Below are 20015 nucleotides of genomic sequence, written 5' to 3'. Positions count from 1 at the left end.
GCCAGCTCTAGACATAGACAAAGTATGCAGTTGCTGGGGCAGCTGCCTGCTTTGCCTTTGCCAGAGACCTGCTACTGCCAAGGGAAAGGATGCTGTGAGGAAGCTAAAATCTCTTGCTCATCACGCTTGCAGAAGCAGCAGTCATGGCCCCTGGCTCTGACACAAGCAGGAGCACAAAGCCTGCTCCTTCATCCCAGCGCTGCCCCCACCCTGGCAGTGCTCATCCTCAGGGTGGTGAAATTCTGCATTGTCTTTACTTCTGAGCCTGCTTTGGTTCCCGCGTTATTCTGGATTCAGTCTTTTAATTTACATTTGTCTGGTTTAAAATGGCATTCAGGATAATGAAAAAATTTTCCCATTAGATAACCTGAAATTTAACCCCAAACAAATCTGAGAGTATTGAGATGTTTCTAATACATCCCAAGGCCATCCCTCAGATATTGTTCTTTCTAGCCTTTTTCTTGATTTCTCAAAAGACCCTCAACTGAAGTAACCCCACCAGAATCTTCCTCTCATTTTCTCTTTATCACTCAAAGGCCCATCCTGAGATAGGGATTAATTATACTGCATGCTGTTCTCTCAAAATACTAAGAGATTTCCTCTCCCTCAATGAATTCATACTTTAAACGGATGAGAAGGGAAAAGCGTAGAAGAGTAAGTAGAGTGACAGAGAAGTGAGCTGATTTTCTCTACGTTGGGAGCCATATTGTTTACTCGAGAGTCCAATGTAACAGTGCCTGGCATAGATAAGTGTCTTCAAAATGAATGTAGTATGCCCTAAGACAACAGAAAATCTGTCCTTTATAATGGAAGACACATAAAACTAGAAAGAATCAATTTCAAATAGCCCCACAGAGTGCAAGATGGACTGAGAAAACCTGTATGGATATACAAGGGATAAACTCCACGCCAACCAGCCCAGGCAATTCCATTGAATTATTTCATCAGAGGTACAGTCAGTGATGAATAACTTCTTCACTAAGAACAGAATTTAGCAAAAATAATCTAAATCTATGGTGGCAGGCAGGAGAATATGATGTGACTGCGTTTCTGAGCAGACAAAAACAATTTCTGAACTGAAATCTAGTCTCTCTTTTTTAATTAATTCCTCCTTCTAACCTACCAAACTATAACACAAAAATAGCTCAGATTATACTCGAGGGCAGTTGTTTACATGCATACTTACCAATTCTCCAGTGAGCAGATTTCTGAAGCAGATCACTCAGTGCTTAATTTTCTCAGCAAAAGGAACGTGAAAACCTATCCACAGTGAAAGTACCCATGCTCTTCAGGGGTAAAAGATAAGGGTTATATAGACAAACCAGAAGCGAAATCTGAAGAGATGTAAAATACTCATCACTTCTATTGATTTTAAGCTGCCTGGAAGCATCTCCTGGGAATGCTTCTCTAGATATTATCTCTGTAATCATAGTATTCTCAATTGAAAATAGAACTGCTCCGTTGCAGTGCATTTGGATTGTAAACACGTGAAAGTGTTGGACTGATAAATGCAGAGATGCTAGCAGAGATCAAATGATGAATTCATTAGCCGCATCAGGTTCTGAAAGGTAGAACTCTTGACACTGGCTTTCTCAGTGAGAGTTCATCCATTTTTGACACCTGTCATTGGCGGTACTGAGCTGGTGCTTGGTTCTGTTCTCCCACAAGTAACAATTTACTTGAATGTCACTGAACAGTGAAGGGAATAAGATATGGAAGGGCTGAGATCCATTGTTAGAATAAATCTTTTGACAATAGACTTTTTGTAAAAAAGCAATTTAGGGAAAAAAAAGACATTTAGGAACATGGACATTTTGGAACAGTTATCTGCAGTTACAGGCCACCACAGACTCCATCTTCCAAGTGGTTTTCTGTCTGCTGTTTCAAAATCATGTTGTTCTGTCATGAAAAGTCTTCTAATTTCCTGAAGAAAATGTGATCATGACCAGTTCTTTTCTTCTTTTCTTAAGCCAATGCTTTCTTTAGAGGAAATAATTTTTCCACCCTGCCTGTTCTGTTTAAAATGGTAGCCACATCCTCACTCGGTCTTTCTTTTCTTTGACTGATCTAGACCAGCTTTGCTTTTGAGTTTGTTTTCTAAGATGCCTCTTAAGTCTCAGCAAAAGCCTTTTCAGTGCATCTCTTTGAGACTGAATCCCTCTCTTTAAAATGGGTGACCGGGATTCTGCATAGCATTCCCAGAGGGACATCACTGCCCTTTCCCCGGCATGCCAGCACTCCCCTCTCTTGCTGAAACACCTTCTCACGATAGTTTACTGGAGCCACTTAGAAAACAGATCTTTAGCCTATGTATTCAGTGAGTAAATGAAAGTTATTGAGCTATCAGCTATAATTTATGATATCTCTTTGGGGTGAAAGGAGTATATTTCAGTCTTGAATGTTAGCTTTATGCTGCTTACCATGTAAAACAAGTGCCATCTTAAAAGGGATGTCGTGTAATTATCAGTTCTTTCAGATTCTCTGGAGGTACCAGGCATGGATTGCTGGAACTGTGCAAGCACAGACCAGTCTTTGCACAAAAGAGCTGCTATTCTCAGTAAAGTTAATCCTACTCTTATTTTCAGTATGACTTTATTCACTCATTCACATGCCTATTTAAAAACATCACAGCAGATTTTGGAAAAGGTATGCAATATAAATACAAGCACGGTTGATGTCTGCAGTAAATACATCCGTATATTTAGAAAAGTCCTTTTACATAGTCCATTCCTAGATCACAAAATGAGTCAGTGATTACCCAAAGCTCCCAAACTTAGACGCTACAAGCAAGACTGTGGAAAAATGAGAAAAGGGGAGAATTACACTGGCAATAAAGGACTTAGAAGGTAGATCTTAATGTATTACTAATTTATGCAGCTGATATCTTAAGCATCTATAGTCCTTACTTTCATATTAGGAAACCAAAATGTCTTTCCAAATTTGTCTCATTAAGATTGATAAAAATTCAGTTCTAGACACAGAAGTCTTCTTGGCCAGGTATGTACTGGCCCTATAATGTTCTCAATGTTGAAACAAAGCTTTGTTAAGCGCGCTCAGGGAGGGCAGCTGGAGCTGCGTAAGGGTTGACTGAAGTCAAACCATAAAAAAGAGCAAAAAATGGATCTGCTGCTGGGACACTGGAGCAAAGCATTTAAGATAGAGAAAAAGTAGGGGGCAAATGATTCACAATCACCTAATTACATTAGGAACAACAGTTATTCTGCTAGTTGAAAAAATGAGCCCATGGGAAAGGCAGGGAAGGACAGCCCTTAGGTCAGTCTGATATTTATTTTACTGCGTGTGGAAAACCATTCTTCATGAAAACTGAGTTCTGCCATAATATAAAACTCATCATCAAAATAAATGCCTCTAATAAATAGAGAAACTATTGGATGTTACCATCAACAGCATTGGAGAGCCCTTACTGGTACTGAAACTTCATGAGATATAAAACAGATAAGTAAATATAGTTCCAATGGGAAATGTCTACAGGCACAGGTATATTTTGTCACCTATACAATGCATTTATGGCTATTTCTTCCCACAGGAAATAACAACATGCATTTAAGCAGTATACAAACTATCAGCTGTCATTGAATTATATTGCAAAGATGATCTACAACCCTGAAAAATGTGACTGTTTTTACTCTATAGCAGTAGTTTATAAGCTGCAAGACAGTAAAGCTAGATAACGCTTTTCACGATATGCAGATGATCAGCTTCCCAAGTAGGAGACTCAAAATGAAATATTATTAACAATTTATGATTATTTCCATGCAGATACTGAATGACTAATTCCTACCATATTTTTCTGTAGTTGCAGGAGGGAGTGTTTCTGCACCTGTTTCTCTTCCCCCAAATCTAATCATCAGTAAAATTGTACTCAACCAGCTGTTAAATTTCAGATCAGTTAGTATATTTCATGCATTTAAAGGCTGACAAAACATGAAGTCATATAGGCGCAATAAAATGGCACAGTGATACCAACAGGAGTGATCACCAAGCTTGCAAAGCTTCACACGGTCTTGGATTTTGTTGTAATACCTAACTAGATTCAAGCAAATGGTGGATATTCATATGCAAACTAGAGCACCCAGTTAATGCAACAAAGTTAGCAAAGTCTGGAAAAATGTAGTCTGTTTCCATGGATTCTTTGAGAGCTTAAACGACTTGTTAATTATTAGAAATGTATGTAAAACTGTTTAGCTCATGTCATCTCCTGCGGCATTATTCACAGAGGGCATGGTGTCAGCATTTTGAGAACAGAAAGTTCATTAATGCATTTAGTCGTAAAACCTTACATTTTATTGATACACCTGTATTGAACCAACTGCCTTGTGTCTGAGTGAACCATAATTGGTGTTTTGGGTACACACATATTTGAAGCTATCAACACGTAAAATCAAACATTGCAAGAAGTTCCAATCCTACCATAACTGCTCTGTCAATGTGCCTAATACAGTGGTAATTATTCATTCACATATTCAGAGTGTGAGCATTTAAGTTTAACTCTAAAGGCTTTATACACTATTTACCACACAGGTTTTCTGGAAATAGTGGATTTAAAATATGTACATACACATACATGTGTGTGTGTGCGAATACATACACATTTAGTCCACAAAAGGCTGTGCACATGGTTTGTTAAATATAGACAGATAAATAGCTAGGTAGGGTAGGTAGGATGGCCCAGTAGCATTACTGATCACTGAGGTCACACAAAATTTTCCACTGACAGATTGCTTTGCAAAATTTTAACAATATCAATTGGAGTTTTGCATGACATATTTTTATGTTAAAATGCCTTAGACATTTCTGAAAATATAACTAAGGAAAAATATGTAGGTGTAGCAAAAAATAACCAATGATTTTTTTCATTAAGAAGCCCTCCACCTGCCTGCTTTTGAGCTGGAACCTAAAATACTCGAAGGAGCTTTCCAGAGTGCCAAGAATTTGTGCCATAACATTTTTATAAACATTCAAAGTTGCACAATTCAAAAGCACCTGAAAAAAAGACCATACCTGGTTAACAGAGACAGATTAGTTTGGTGACTAAATCTCACATAAATTCAATCTCAGTGAAGTGTTCTTGGTCCCAGAGTTTTAAGACCGAACAAGACTTCCTCCCTAACTCTTCCTGGCAGATGAAGCTTGCTGTAATGTCTGGCTTCCCTAGAAGGGATGCGGAAGTGGTCTTTCACCTTCAGCACTGCGGCACCTGATGCACCAAGGGAAGCCAGTGTCCATACCAGAAACATATTAGATGGGGATTGCACAGATTATCAACAAGAACAGAAGCCATGGCAGGAGCTTGTTAGAAGAGTGGGGCAAAAAAAAGACAAGAAACGGCATGAGGAAAATGTGTGGATTTTTGTGCCTGGTCAGGAGGATACTGAAGGTGCCCAAGCCAGAAGGCCTTTTGCCAGCGAAACACTCTCTCCTAAACTGTGTTAAACTGAGCTGGCAGAGCAACATCTCTGTGCTCCTATACTGTCAGAAAATAGGTATTAACTTCACTGATAACAGGTGTCCTCATCTTCCTCCCTTTTCTTCTTGATGGACGTACCCAATCTCCTTATATTCCCAGGTACTCTGTTAGCATCTGTGTCTGCAAAGCGGAGCTACCAGTCCACTGCCTGCAGATTGCCCCAGCCTGGGGGATGCACGATTCCATAGGACCCTGTTTTCCAATTAGGGAATTATATTTAAAATATTCATTAAGATACATTGTTGCAGTTCCTGCAGCAGTTTTACATTATTTAATGCTATGGTCATAGATAGTTCTGGGTAACTCCAGGAATAGAACTGCCACCCCCTCACAGAAAATGGATTGTTTGACATTTTTATTAGCTCCAGCCTTTGTTCCGTGGAGATGACAGCCAGTTGCCTACATTGTCATGACTGGTAGGAAAGTAGGTAGTGAGCGCAGCTGACAGCATCTTGCAAGTCTGTGATGCTAAATCAGCATCGCTGCCACGTGCCTCTTCAGTGAGGACGGGACGTGGAGGTAGAGTCGTGACAGTATGTTCCAAGGTGTCCCTGCCATTCTTCCAGCTTGCTCTGTCAATGTTTCATCTGGGGTTATTAGTGTTTATAAAAGCATGCCCTTAAAATAGCTGCACAGTGTTAATAGAAGCAAAAATAGCGGTTCTTGTGCTTAACTTCTTCATACTGGGGTAAAACAGGGCTAAATTGGGCAAGTACAAAAATCATAACAGCACAACCCAGTTTAAGGGTGACTTTCATATCCCCTTCAGATCTTAAAAAGCACTGAGCTTCAGCTAAATTCAGACCAGGACACATTCTTTCCTGCTCTACAGACAATCCTTCTCCCTTTAACAGGTGCAAGATTTGGGGTGGCTTTTGCTTAGAGATTGCTGAAGTCTGTTCACTAAGTTCTCCACTCACAAGTGGAGAAAGGAACAACCATGAAATTCTTCAGGTTCTGAAAAAATATATTATTTCAGAAAAATCATTCAGATTTGATTTGAGATTTGTAAAATAACCATCTATATTCCAGCATTAAAAGAGCAGTGTTTTTGAAGAGTAGCATGTGAACCAGGAATCTTTATACGTATCAGATGCTACAAATTTTACTCCTGTATGAAATATGGAGAGGGGAGCATAAGGAGCATTGTGTTTACTTTTCTCATAACATTATTTCTTAAACAGACAAAGCAGTCCGTGTGAGTCTACTCCAGGCACAGTGGATCAATCACCATCTGCCACCAAAACTGATGAATTGTTGTTCTTCTCTAGACAGGGAAATAAAGTGTTGACCATGTTTCACTGAGACTTTTTTTTTTTTTTCAAATTGGCTATAGGTCTGTAAGTATCTTACGTGATTATTGTCAGATGAGCCACAGACAATATTTGAAGTAACATACTGCATGTTCTAGGACAAGACAAGGGAACACAGGCTATTACAACAGCATGCCCAAATTTGAACCTCACTTGACACTGGAGTCTGTCTCAATCACATCAGTGAGGGATAAGGGAAGCTCAGTAGAAAAGCAGAGGAAAATGAGTTACTTTATCATACTATGGCATAATAAAAAGTCATCTTAAAATTTGATAATCTGAAATACTTTCTTGTCAGGGTTTTGGGACTGATACTTTTCCTGTAGTAAACTACTATTTGTATACTTTGACTTTACAATATTCTTTTTTAATAGTTTATTATTTTCAATACTTACAAGTTTCTTACAACTGTTGTTTCAGAAAGCAAACAATACATTGACAGAACTGGAAGCATTTCCCATTTTGTTTCCTTTAAGATATACCATTGCTTTAAACAAAGATGTATGTATGTTTTGCTCATTTCTGATTTGCCAATGATAAAACAATATCCCTTTAAATCCCTTTGGGGAGCTTCTGAAAGACCCACCACATTTAGAGCAGAGAGCTTTCCTCTGCATTAGCTCATTTATGGAGCAATTACACGGAACTTACCGAAAAGATGTCAGGAAAAACACTGAACAAATAGCTAAAGTGGAATTCACACCACTCCCCTCTCTGTCAAAACATCTCACAACCTCATAGAGTTAAAAGGAGTTGTCAAGATTATCTATAGCAAAGCTATTTGCTATATATCAGTAAAAGGTATGAGATAGGTTAGATTAAGACTACATGGAAGAGAGCTGGTGCTGGATCTGAAGACAGCAGAGATTTCTCCCTGCTCAAATGGCTTCTTTGCTCTAAGAGCTCCAATTTAATTAATTTTGTGGGCTTGAAAAGTCCAATGTTTTCATTTCATCCATCCCAGAATTAGCAAGTTTTGATATTTCATTAGAAAACATCTATGGAGAATTTCTCAGCGAAGTGTGGATAAATATGCAAAATGCACTGGTTTGAAGAATCTCCACTGGTTCTAGAAAAAACTGTGGCTGAATTCAATGATTTTTTGAAAATTAAGATTTCCAAGACCTGATTTTTAGGAGCAATTTACAGTTTTGTACCTAAAAATATGCAGATATGAAAAGGAGAGCAGGTAGAGACCATTTTCAAATCTGTATTCCTACAATGGACTGTTTTCCTGACACCCATAGTTGATAATTAAAATACATAGTGAGGTACTCCATAACTGGTATGTATTAAATATGTACACACCTATTGACTATGAGATTATCAGAAAAGCTGAGAGAGATACGTAATACAAAGTAATACTGACAGTTCAATGAAGAACAGAAAATACCAAGGTATTACAGATTGCAGAAATTTATTCCCACCTCCACCTTGATTTTAAAGCTAAAATATTGCTGTAAATTCATGTGATGACAACACCTAAATCTCAGGCCATCTCCTTTTTTCTATTGTTCCTGGGGGTCTTCACATAATCCAAGTCCAGTATGGAAGAAGTTAAAAGATACTTGAATCTTTATTCAATTCCTTATTCAATTAACAACTCAGTAGTACAACTAGAGTAACGTGCTGGAATTCACTTAGCGCTTTTCCTCAGAGTGCCTTAAAGAGCATCATCTTGCTGCCGGTAGTTCTTGACATGAAGCCAGTCCCAGAGTGGACTTGCAGCAGTAGCAAGAGACTTGGCAGAGTTCTCCTTTCCCATAAACACTGAGATTCTCTGCTGCTCTCTCTAGCACAACTATTGGTCCTGAAATGTGTGCCTGTAGGTAAGAATGTGTTCACAGTCCAGAAGGTCCTTATTTTGCAGTACCCGCTGGTAATTCATGGCGAATACTTGAAGGAAGGATTTTCTGCATGTGTAGAGATCACTGGCCACAGGGAAAGCTTGTGCAAAAGTTCTGGTTCACAAATATGAGTGTGCTTGAGTGAAGAAAAACTGATCTTTTATTGAGTTTATCCTTCAAGGCATGTTATGTTGCATTTCTGATATTGCAAAGGAACACAACAATACTGTATGAGGTATTCTTTGCAGCCAAATACTGTAGTCCTTACTCAGATTTACTCAGGAAAACACACCTTTGACATGAGTGAGAATTTGCTTGACTAAGAACTGAACACAGTGTTTTGAACCTTGCCAGCATTGCTTGATGCTAATGTTGGGCAACAGTTCTCATTGCTAATTTGCCTGCCTCGTTGGCCTTCTCCTGGGCTCTGGATCTGCATTTGCTGTGTGTTATTCATAGCTTATATTGCTAGTTCAGATTGCTTCTCTGTGCTTTTCGTTTCCAGCAAATATTTTGCAGCTATTGTTCTGCTGCTGGTAGATGTGCATGGAACCTGGTATGTGGAACTTGAACCTCAGCCCAGATTTAATTAAAACTGTTAAACATGTTCTCACTGTGGTGCTCAGAAGGAATTTTGCTGACCCTCTTCCAATGAAGCATAAATTTGTTTAATCTGATGTTTTTACAATGCAAAAATATAAGGGCATGATTCACAAATCTTAAGAGCAAATGCTTCTCCAGTAAAATAGATGGAGTAGCATCCATTTACAGCCATAATAAGGTCAATCCTAAATGCTTATTCTGACCAAAAATAGCCATACGAGAAAATCACTAAATGTGTGTGCTGTAACATCACCTTGTTTTGTAGTTTTAATACTGCTTTAAAGTAAGATATCCTGAATAATAATTAGTACCAAATTATGCCATAGCCTACTACTATGCAGCAAATCTAGCTAGGTTACCACTCGTATGTCTTATGAGCCATACCTAGCCATGGTTTATCCTCTATTCATGCTGCAGGGTACGAAATTCCTGGGTGCCAACCTGCCTATGGCAACCTAGAATTCTCCAGGGCAGGCTCGCAAAATCTTCACCTACTCTCTGGGACAGGTAACTAATAAGTGATGTTTTGTGAAGTTACGCTTTCTTTCTGATTTTCTGATGTCCGTAAAAACGTTTCATTTTTTCACGTCAGTCTGTAGTCTCTCATCGTTCAGTTGCACTACGTTTTCTGAATTAAGGGAATGACAGATCTGTATATTATAGTACTCTAGATGCTTGCCACAGCCAAGCCTGTAGTAATTATTGTTAACGTGTATAAAAACTGAAAGTTGTTTAGGAAGCTGCAAATTCCACAGCTGCTTACTATCGCTTAATATTTTTTTTCTGATGGAGATAGTTCTTACAATACAAATGCATTGAATTTAATCATTGATACCACAGTTTTCTGGGCAGTTCATCCACCTTTCTTAATTGCTGGTATGTGTATATTCTCTCTCCTTTACCAGATTTACATTTACCTTTGGTCTCCTGAAATAAGGATTTTTTCAATGCTATAGTATAGAAATGTTGAAAGGATGGAGGAGTGATGACTGATTCTAGTTTACATTCCTATGCAGCATATAGTATACGTTTAAGTAATGACTCATTTTTCCATATTTTGCTTAGATTCTCTTACATTTCTCCTGCATTTACTCCTTGTTCTTTGTTGCTTGACTTTATTTCAAGTGGCAGGTATGTAGAAGAAATGTCACTCACTGATCCTATAGTTTTCAATGACATATGAAAAATTGCAATGTATTTCAAAGTAAGAACTTAATTAGATAAAAAAATAAAGACAGGCTAAGCTTTAGATTGCCTTTTTGCGGTATATTGATTTTCTTTGAATAACGTGTGTGAATTTTCATCTTAAGAGTGCTGCTAGTGTAGGAAAGACATAAGTGAGATTCTTTTGGTAGTTTTTGGCACAGTCTATGCTCTATGGAGTGAAAAAAAACAATCTTGGAAAAGTGATTTGAATCCCTGTTTTTCAGTTCCCTGGGGCTCTGCACATGCACTCTACTCTTACCTGGGGTTAGATGAACTTGATGCAAAAATAGCTTTGTTCTGCTGCTTGTCGTTCTTAAAACCAGGAGATGACCAGTGAAGTGAAATATAATCAGGGCATGTAAAACTGTTTTTCAAAATGTTTGACCCTGATTCCAATGTGATTGGATATTTGGAAGTCTTTTTAAATCAAAACAAATTCACACAGCCACAGTGTAATCACTGAGTCTGATCCTATGTGGTGTTTTTAAATGGATACCTGTGGGGAAATTCAGTCTTGGGATGATGTTTAGTGGCCTTTCTGAAGAGCGCTCTCTCAAAAAAAATCTCTCTTCCTCCCATCACTGTCCACTTGTAGTTCTTCCTTTCAAAAGAAAATAAGCTTACTCTTACAGAGGACAATACCACAGTTTATCTCCAAGTATACCAAAGCTTAAAATGCATAAATCCAGGATTTTAGCTCAGGCTATTTAGCCATTTAATAAAATAAATAAACAGCCATTGAAAGATTTCATTTCCTCCCTGCTTTATAAAAAACTCAAAAGGATCTAAATTTTCATAGAGAGATTTTATTGGTTTCTGAAAGCTTGCTTGTTTCTTTCCTGCTTATTAACTCAAGTCTTAATCACATTGTTTCAACATAGCTAGACTTTAAAAATGTATCTGGAAACTTGCTTTCCAATTATATTGAAAAACATCAGCTTGCTGACAGAACTAAAAAAAAAAAAGACGTTTGTGAAAATGAAAGATAGTGAGTATGACAACTGTCAGCACTTACAAAATGAGGATAGATTCTATTTTACCCAGCCTGATGCACCTTAACCTTTAAAAAACTAATGAGAAAGCAACAAAAATTTCAGCAAGAGAGGTAAAAAAAACAAGTATCAGTTCACCCAGAATGCTAAACTATTTTGGTTATAAGGCAAAAAAATGTGTTCTGTGTTTAGGTAATCCACATCTCAGGGCACAAAAGGAATTTTTGGGGAAGTCTGTAGAAAATGAAGCTGCTTCCTCACTCTGTGTGATTCTTTGGGGTGCTACGTCCGTGGGGTAGGTGGAAGCAAAGGGCTCCTGGGTCCCCTCTGAAGACACCCAATATTTTCACATAAATACTGCCTATTTTCAGATGAAAGCCTGCTGCCTGATTTAGTCCCTCCACACTTGCAGAGACCTCCTTCATTTACTGTCTCACTCGAAACGCTACAGAAGAGCTAATGCCAAGGCGCTGGACTGCTAACAGGAGTTTGGAGGAATGAAGTCCTGTTCCCTCGCCTTCCTCATACACCCACAAAAAAAGGCAACAAAACAGAGTCTTACACTGAAAAGCCAGTTCAGCTGAGGGAGCAGGATAAAATAGACTTGGCTGAACAAATAAATCATGACATTAGGTTGGGAGGAAGGTTGTATGAAATGACGGCACAACATGCTGAGCAGTAGGGAGCTTGCTAGAGGTGAACTCATTTATACTCTTGCAGAGTAGAACACTTCTCAGTTAACAAGTCCTAAAATAGTGTGCTGCAGTGTCTGAAACAAGGTAGGGCTTGAAATAATTAGCCAAAGATGACAGATGGCAATTCCTTTCTCTTTTTTTTCCTTCTCTTCTTTTGCTGTAATATCAAGTTGATCAAAGAGCTGAGGATCGTTTGTTATTGTAGAAAACTAAAAATATCTTGAAATATTCAGGCAAAATAAATTCATTCAGATAACAGACGGTAGTCCCATTGTTCCTGTTCACTTTGTTCATGAGTCTGTGTGTAGTAATAGTTTCCCTCAGAATCTGAGTTACATGTGCACAGCTGAGAATTGGGGTGTGTCCAGGCTAAGATGTATTATTTAATAAATGTATTAAATCAATTTATTAATTTATTTAATTTATTTGTTTGCTTGGGTTAACAAATCAATGATCTACTCTACTGCCAGAAAACCTTCCAAAAAGTCCCTGGAGCTCACCTCTGTAGCAAGTCACCTTAGTAATGTCATACAGCTGTGTGTGATGGGGGAACTAAATGGTAAAGAACAGACTTCAGTAGAACTGCACTGATGGCTACTGAAAGTGTCTGAGGGATCAGTGCTGTGTCTCACTCTAAGCAATAGCAGCGTTATCTCCTATATTCTTTAGTAATAATATCTGGCAGGCATTGGCATTGCTTTAAAGGCAAGCACCTATGGATTCAACTTAGAGGTACAACACGAGCTTCTGTCTTGTATGACTTCTGTCACAAAAAAGAATGCAACTATGACCAGATATAATTAAAAAGAAAATGCAGTAATTTACTCAAAAGAAGGTAATAGTCGCTGCTTATACAGGAATAAAGCAGTGGCATCTGCAGTTCCTCCTCCCCCCAGTCCCAGGAGTAATTCCGTCTGACTGGTCCTGGAGCCAAAAGAGTATATTTAATTTTTTCAACTGCTTAGCATAACCTTTCTGATGGGAACTGCTAAGATAGCCCACCAAAATGAGTCCCTTGAGCCAGGCAAAGACAAATTTCAAATCAGAGGAAAGAGAAAAGGGTTGGGAAAGGAAGGAAATAGCTAAGGTGAGAACAGAGATGATAACCTCTGTCCATCAACCTATATCTGGATGCTTTATACCAAATGAAATGGGAACAAAATTCTTTCCCTACTATTAAAGCACATTTCTATAGTACTCCCCTACCCCACCTCCAACCTCAGTCCTTTAATAGAAAGAGTAAGATAAATTTCAGCTTGTTTCTGGGCAGTTGGTTTCACCCATTCTCATTACATGTCCTAGGACAAATAAACAGCACAATTCAGGAGGAACCACATTCCTGCTCCAGCACAGCTTGGTCCAGATGAATCAGGAAGGTAAACAGACAAAAGTGAAAGTGAGAAAGGTTTAATAACACAATTAAAATATAACTTTATAAGCTTGTGAGCTGATGTGGCAGGCTGCTTTCAGTAATTTCCAGAGGGAGTGCTTATCCGTGACTACAAACCAAAGCAATCTAGAAGCTGGCCACTCGAAGCTGTAAGGAGAGCTGCTGCAACCGAAGGCAGCTTGCTCAATCACCTGGAGAGCTCTCTTTAGCTTCCAAATCATAAATTGAAGTCTACCTCTAATTTTGCTACCTCTATTTCTCAATACCTCATTCTATTTTTTTTCTCTCCTTTCTCATCACTGCTTAGTTGTCTGGATTCCCTAGTGAGATGCAGCGCAGACTGCTAGGACTCTGCCAGACATTAAAAAGCAGGCAACGTCTGTTCAACAACTTCACATCACTTTCTCTGGGAGGCAGCCCCCCCAAACAGCCTTTGTTACAGCAAGAAGTATTTGTTGCAGTCAGCCCTTTTGCCTGCTTTTCTTGTGCTTTCATACTCTGCAACTCTACGTTGTAATTCACCATTCCTTCTAGCCAAAAGTTTTATGCAAACATATGGGCCTCTGGAAAGCCAAAAAAATAGCAGCTCTTACAGAGATGAATCTACTTCCAGAGTTACGTCAAGAGCAGAGTCTGGTCAGCAAGCAGCGTGGGGATCCCTTCATCCCTAGGAACGGTCAGGGTTGTTATGTCTCTTCTCTATCGGACAAATGCTGGCTGAAGTTTGACATGCCATATTTTAACGTCCTTCTCTCCCAGCTTCACCAGCTGAGTCATTTCAGATGTTGTCCAGACCACTAGGCAGCATTTGTACAATGCAGACAATTTGGAGTAGGGTATGAACATGAGCAGAGTCTTCCATTATTATGAGAAAATAAGCACAGAATCATAGAATCATAGAATGGTTTGGGTTGGAAGGGACCTTGAAGATCATATTGTTCCAACCCCCTGCCATGGGCAGGGACACCTTCCACTCGACCAGGCTGCTCAAAGCCCCGTCCAGCCTGGCCTTGAACACTTCCAGGGAAGGGGCATCCACAACTTCTCTGGGCAACCTGTTCCAGTGTCTCACCACCCTCACATAAAGAATTTCTTCCTGATATCCAATCTAAATCTCCCCTCCTTCGGTTTAAAACAATTACCCCTCATCCTGTCACTACAATCCCTGATACAGAGTCCCTCCCCATCTTTCCTGTAGGCCCAGTTTAAGTACTGGAATGGCCTGTAAGGTCTCCCCAGAGCCTTCCCTTCTCCAGGCTGAACAACCCCAACTCTCTCAGCCTCTCTTAGGACAGGAGCATAGGTACTCCAGCCCTCTTATCATCTTCATGGCCCTCCTCTGGACTTGCTCCAACAGGTCCATGTCCTTCTTATGTTGGGGAATCCAAAGCTGGACACGGTACTCCAGGTGGAGTCTCATGAGAGTGGAGTAGAGGGGTAGAATCACCTCCCTCAATCTGCTGGGCACACTTCTTTTGATGCAGCCAAGGATGTGGTTGGCTTTCTGGGCTGTGAGCACTCATTGCTGGCTCATGTTGAGCTTCTCATCAACGAACATCCCCAAATCCTTGTCCTCAGGGCTGCTCTCAATCCATTCTCTGCCTAGCCTGTATTTGTGCCTGAGATTGCCATGACCCAGGTGCAGGACCTTGCACTTGGCCTTGTTGAACTTCATAAGGTTCACATGGGCCCACGTCTCAAGCCTGTCCAGGTCCCTCTGGATGGCATCCCTTCCCTCCAGTGTGTGGACTGTGCCACACAGCTTGGTGTCATCCACAAACTTGCTGAGGGTGCACTCAATTCCACTGTGCAAGTTGCTGACAAAGATGTTAAACAGCACTGGGCCTAGTACTGACCCCTGAGGAATGCCACTCATCACTGGTTTCCACTTGGACATTGAGTGGTTCACCACAACCCTTTGAGTGTGACCATCTAGCCAGTTCTTTATCCACTGAGTGGTCCGTCTATCAAATCCATGTCTCTCCAATTTAGAGACCAGGATGTCATGTGGGACAGTGTCAAAATACTCTTCCTACCTCTAGAGAATGAGTCAGAAAACATGTATTCCTCCTTGAATTGCATGCTTTTATTCTTCTCTTGCAACCTTATTTTCCACCTGTTCATCCCTTCATTTTCTAGCAACACAGAGGAAAAAATTGATCAGGGATAGCCTTTATTCAAACTTGTAGGATCACTTACTGAACCTAACTGTTTGCATTTAAGCCACTGACTCTAAGAGTCTACCTGCTGGAGCTCAAATAAGTCAGTCCCCACAGACTTCAGGGAGAGCCTAACGAGGCACTAGGCGACAGCCTGGAAGAAGGCAGAGATCGTAACAGTTTCTGCTGCTTCCGCTGATCATCCTGTTTTAGTCACCTTTCAGTTTAGGCACTACTTTTTCGCTGTGCGCTGCATTAATTTCTCACATACAGCCAGCCTGACTACACTCAGGTATTCAACCTCAAAAGTGTCTCGTAAGCAAAAGTGGTCATCTCGTTAACAGGAAAAAGAAATGTATTTTGAAGATCCCAGATCCAAATTGAGTTAGCAGAAGTATTAAATCAGTCCTCAGAGAGCTGGCTCAGCTCTTCATTCTCTGTGTGGCCCTGTACCAAGCGCAGCATTGGGCGGCCAGTGCAGCTGTGTGTGGTGGCCAGTCCACATTGTGGTTTGTAAGTCCATGTTTCTTCCCTCTCCATGACCTGCTCTGCACCCTGGATTCCTTAGCGCTCTGCACAATGACGTGCTCCCTAGATGCAGGTCTGGATTCTCACTGTTCGTTTTCATCTGCCCTTTACAGTTTTCAGCACACTGGAGGAATCACGATTGCCGGCTGAAGAAACTTCATTTAAAATAATCAAAACACCTTTAGTGTCTATTTCTGAAAGCTGTAACTTTATTAATGGTATTTCTATTCAATCCATTCAGAGCCTTAGGTTATGGATAGTGCCTTTAAATAAAGGAAAATTTGTATGTCTTTATTATGAGTATATTTCAAAAATCTTACCATGTTCCACCAACAAGAATGGCAGTCACTTAAGACAACTCAGTGCTGACAGGTGGTCCTCTAAGAGTTTTTTGTATGTCAACATGTAACTGAATTTTCATACCTTAATTGCCTCATATTATGGTTAGTATTGAATGCTCTGGTTGGATAGACATGTCTGTGGGCTTTGGATACTCGTTATAGAAGTCACCCAGTCACCCCTTCTGCAGTGAAAGACTGTCAGGTCAATATAACCAAAACATAATTCAGTTTTATTTTTAAGAGAGATCTCTCTTTTCTACCTCTTACGAATAAGCCCAGCACAGTTTAGATACAGTTATCATACAGTACCTCTTGCCTGGTCTGAATTTTTAATTGTGTGAATTATGCAACAGTCAGGTACTCACATCCTAGTAAAGAAAAGCAGCCTTCCAAAGTCCAACGATGCTTCTGTTTTAAGATAGCTGTATCAGCTCTCCAGGTGCTGTAAATAGGTTCTCATGCTAAGGATCTGTCCCACAGGACTTCAGACCTCAAGTGTAAATATCTCTTTTTTTCCCCACCACCTCCCTTCCAAATCACTCTAATATTTCTGATAAAGCATCCCTCTTCTCTGGTTTAAATTCTGCCAGAATGCCTGGAACCTAAGAAAAGGACTCTGTTACTTGTTTTATGTGTCCATCAGTCATCTGGAAACTATCTGAGCTCCAGCTTTGGATCACCCACACATTTGTTCTGAAACATATGTACAGGCCTTCCCTCTCACAATCCAAACCTAGCTTCAGGTTGTTTATTTTGAAAATTAATACTGGAAAGAAAATTCAAATGGCTTAATACTTGCCCAAAAAAAATCAAACCCCCCCCAAAAAAACCCCTCCAAAAGCTATCTATCTATGTGTATATGTGTGTGTATATGTGCATATATATATGTATAGGAAGGAAAGATGTGCATGCAATTTGACAGGCAAACTGTTCATACTCCAAGATTTCAAATATTTAACAAACTTCTTTGAAAGTAATGGAGAAATTTGGTGGATGTGCTGCAGTGAAAACAAACCTGACAGACCTTGGTGGAAATTAGCAAAAAAATAGCTGAGCTGAACAGATTGTGTGTGAGCCTGAATTTATAGGAAAACGCCTCTTGTAGACCTTGGATACACGTTTGCTGAGGCATTTCTTTGGGTACAAATGAAGCTGCTGAATAAAGAGCACAAAAGCACTGGGATTTGTGGACTGGGCTCGGGGTCTGAGCTGCAGCTACGTAATCTATTTCTGAAATAAAATTGATTTCAGGTCTGCAGTTGGGTTCTCAGAATCTGGATCTAGACTTTGTCATTTGATCTCATCCCCATCCTAATCAGATGGAGCAAGCGCAAGGTTAGCCACAAAAACTGCAGACAAGGAAGGTAGTTTTGGCATTACCCTTTTGAAACGGTGACCCTGAGCATGTAACACATAATCAAAACTTGATTAACATAGAAATCCAATTACTGCTTCATTAAATGTCTTTCATTAATCTAGAAAACACTTGTAAAATGCTTGGACTTCATTTCCTGACAACTACAAATCTAAAAACATTGTTGGAGGGGTCAGATTCAATGACACAACAATCATCTCAAAGCTATTCCTCCTAGGCTGAGGTCTGGGTGCCTTTCTTGCAGCATGTCCACCCTGGGCAGCAGGCAGATCTAGCGTGACTCATGCCAGAGCTGTGCCCTGTGAACAGCAGCAGAGCTGTGCTGGAATAAAAGGCCCTGGGTAATCCAGACCAACAACTATTCAGCAGCAGGAGCTGCTGAAGCCAAAAGTCCCTGGTAGCCCCAAGATTAAGTTGGCAATGCAGTCTAGCTCCCTTGAGTAACAACGCAGTGGCACTGAGGACCTGTTGGCATCTCTGCTACGTGCAAATGTCCCCAGAGCTCTCTGTCCCCAGCTTGCTGCTCCCTGGGATGTGAGCTACGTGTCCCCTGGGGTCTTGTCTCCTCCCTGGCTGACTGCCCTCAGCCCTGTGATGATAGACTCCGTTCAAAGATCAGAAACGAAACCGGGGATGTGTCTGTTTTGCCTCCTTGAGCCAAACAGGCCATCTCTTTGCAGAGCTCCACAGCAGCCTCACACTGTTGGGAAAGCGAAAGTGCTTCCAGAAAAGCAAGTGCACAAACCTGGCCCCAGGCTCCCCATCATGTCACTGCTCCTGGCTGTCACCAGTGGTCTGACTCGGCATGGCATGGCTGGGCTCACAGGAGGCCCCATGGCCCTTCCCAGAGACCTTCTCCTGCTCTTTAGAATCCTTCACAGCAAGCAGCTGTGCAGGGCTGTTTTTCACTTTTCCCTAGATAAAAACCCACAGAGTGGAAGAGGAAAAGGTGCTTTTTGAAATTATATTCCAGGATATATATTTTAAATTTCTCTCAGTGCTCCCAAATTCCTGATCCCATGAAGCCCTTTTTTAGAATGTGACACATTGCAGACATGAAAGACATCTGATAAACACTTTAAAAGCATTCAGCGGTTCTTTTTTGCGGGCCTCCACACACTCTAAGCAAACAAGAAAGGGAATACTATTACCTCATCTCATACACACGGTACTGAGTCAGGAAGAGGGGGAGTTATCTGATGAGATGCGGTTGTCTACGTCTGAGCTACTTGTCTATATTCCCTTTGTAATCAACGGAAATGGGTACTTCCAGATTTGCGTCACCTCATCTAAAAGTAGGCTTCTAAAATAGGTCAGATTAATCTCATCCCGATAGTGCCTGCTCGTCACGCCCGACTAAGAATGGGAGCCAGAGCTGACCAGCAGTATTGACATCTGCTTCTGGTCAGGTCAGCCTTGCCTTAACTCACTCGACCCACATAACACTAGGCACATTTGGCAAATCCAGGTACAAAACTCAGAGCCCCAAACCCCAGACCAGGTTAGTCCCTACTTACACATTCCTTCTCCCAAGGCAGGATGTTTAGCCGCAAAATACAATTGGTTTGACTTAGGATTTCACAGCTGCATTAAAACTTGCGGTTCACTACCCAGAAATGACAGCCTTCAATATGGTTTTTTCAGTATATTTGACATGGGCATCTGTCTTGCCCCCATTTTGCATTCCTTTCACTGCTAATTTCCCTCTTAACACCATTAATCATTTTAGTCACTCCTAGAGCTGTGTGAAGGAATGTAATCAGTTAATTCAGGGAGAATTTCAATAGTTCAAAAAATGGATTTTCTCCAGTTTTAAACATTGCAGAACCATCTGCAAAGCAAAGCCCTGGGGTGGCAGGCAGATGTGAAAGTGCTGATGAAGCAGTTTGACCAGCCAGGTGGAGACGTGGGGTTTCCAGGATGCTCCAACAATGGGGCAGCCCGAGAGATGTTGACTCTTAGGGAGTCACAGCTCAGGGAGCATCTTCTTTGTGGGCTGTCCAAGGGGAATAAGCTCTAGAAATCCTCCTGCCTTTAGGCAGCTGAACAGCCACAACTTTGCACGCCAGCACTCCTCT

General features: G+C 40.6%; 1 protein-coding gene across 1 annotated transcript in view; it reads left to right on the top strand.

Moving 5' to 3' along the window:
• BEGAIN (brain enriched guanylate kinase associated) overlaps nt 1-20015 on the top strand; it is a 152741-nt gene that overhangs the window by 66712 nt on the left and 66014 nt on the right. Inside the window, exon 3 of the mRNA XM_054199961.1 lies at nt 9669-9758. Coding sequence (XP_054055936.1) covers nt 9669-9758 — 90 coding nt within the window. The remainder of the gene's footprint in view (nt 1-9668; nt 9759-20015) is intronic.

Source organism: Rissa tridactyla, chromosome 4, assembly GCF_028500815.1.
Source record: "Rissa tridactyla isolate bRisTri1 chromosome 4, bRisTri1.patW.cur.20221130, whole genome shotgun sequence".
Taxonomy (NCBI): domain Eukaryota; kingdom Metazoa; phylum Chordata; class Aves; order Charadriiformes; family Laridae; genus Rissa; species Rissa tridactyla.
Note: the sequence above shows the minus strand (reverse complement) of the source record. Positions and strands in the feature narration are given on the sequence as shown.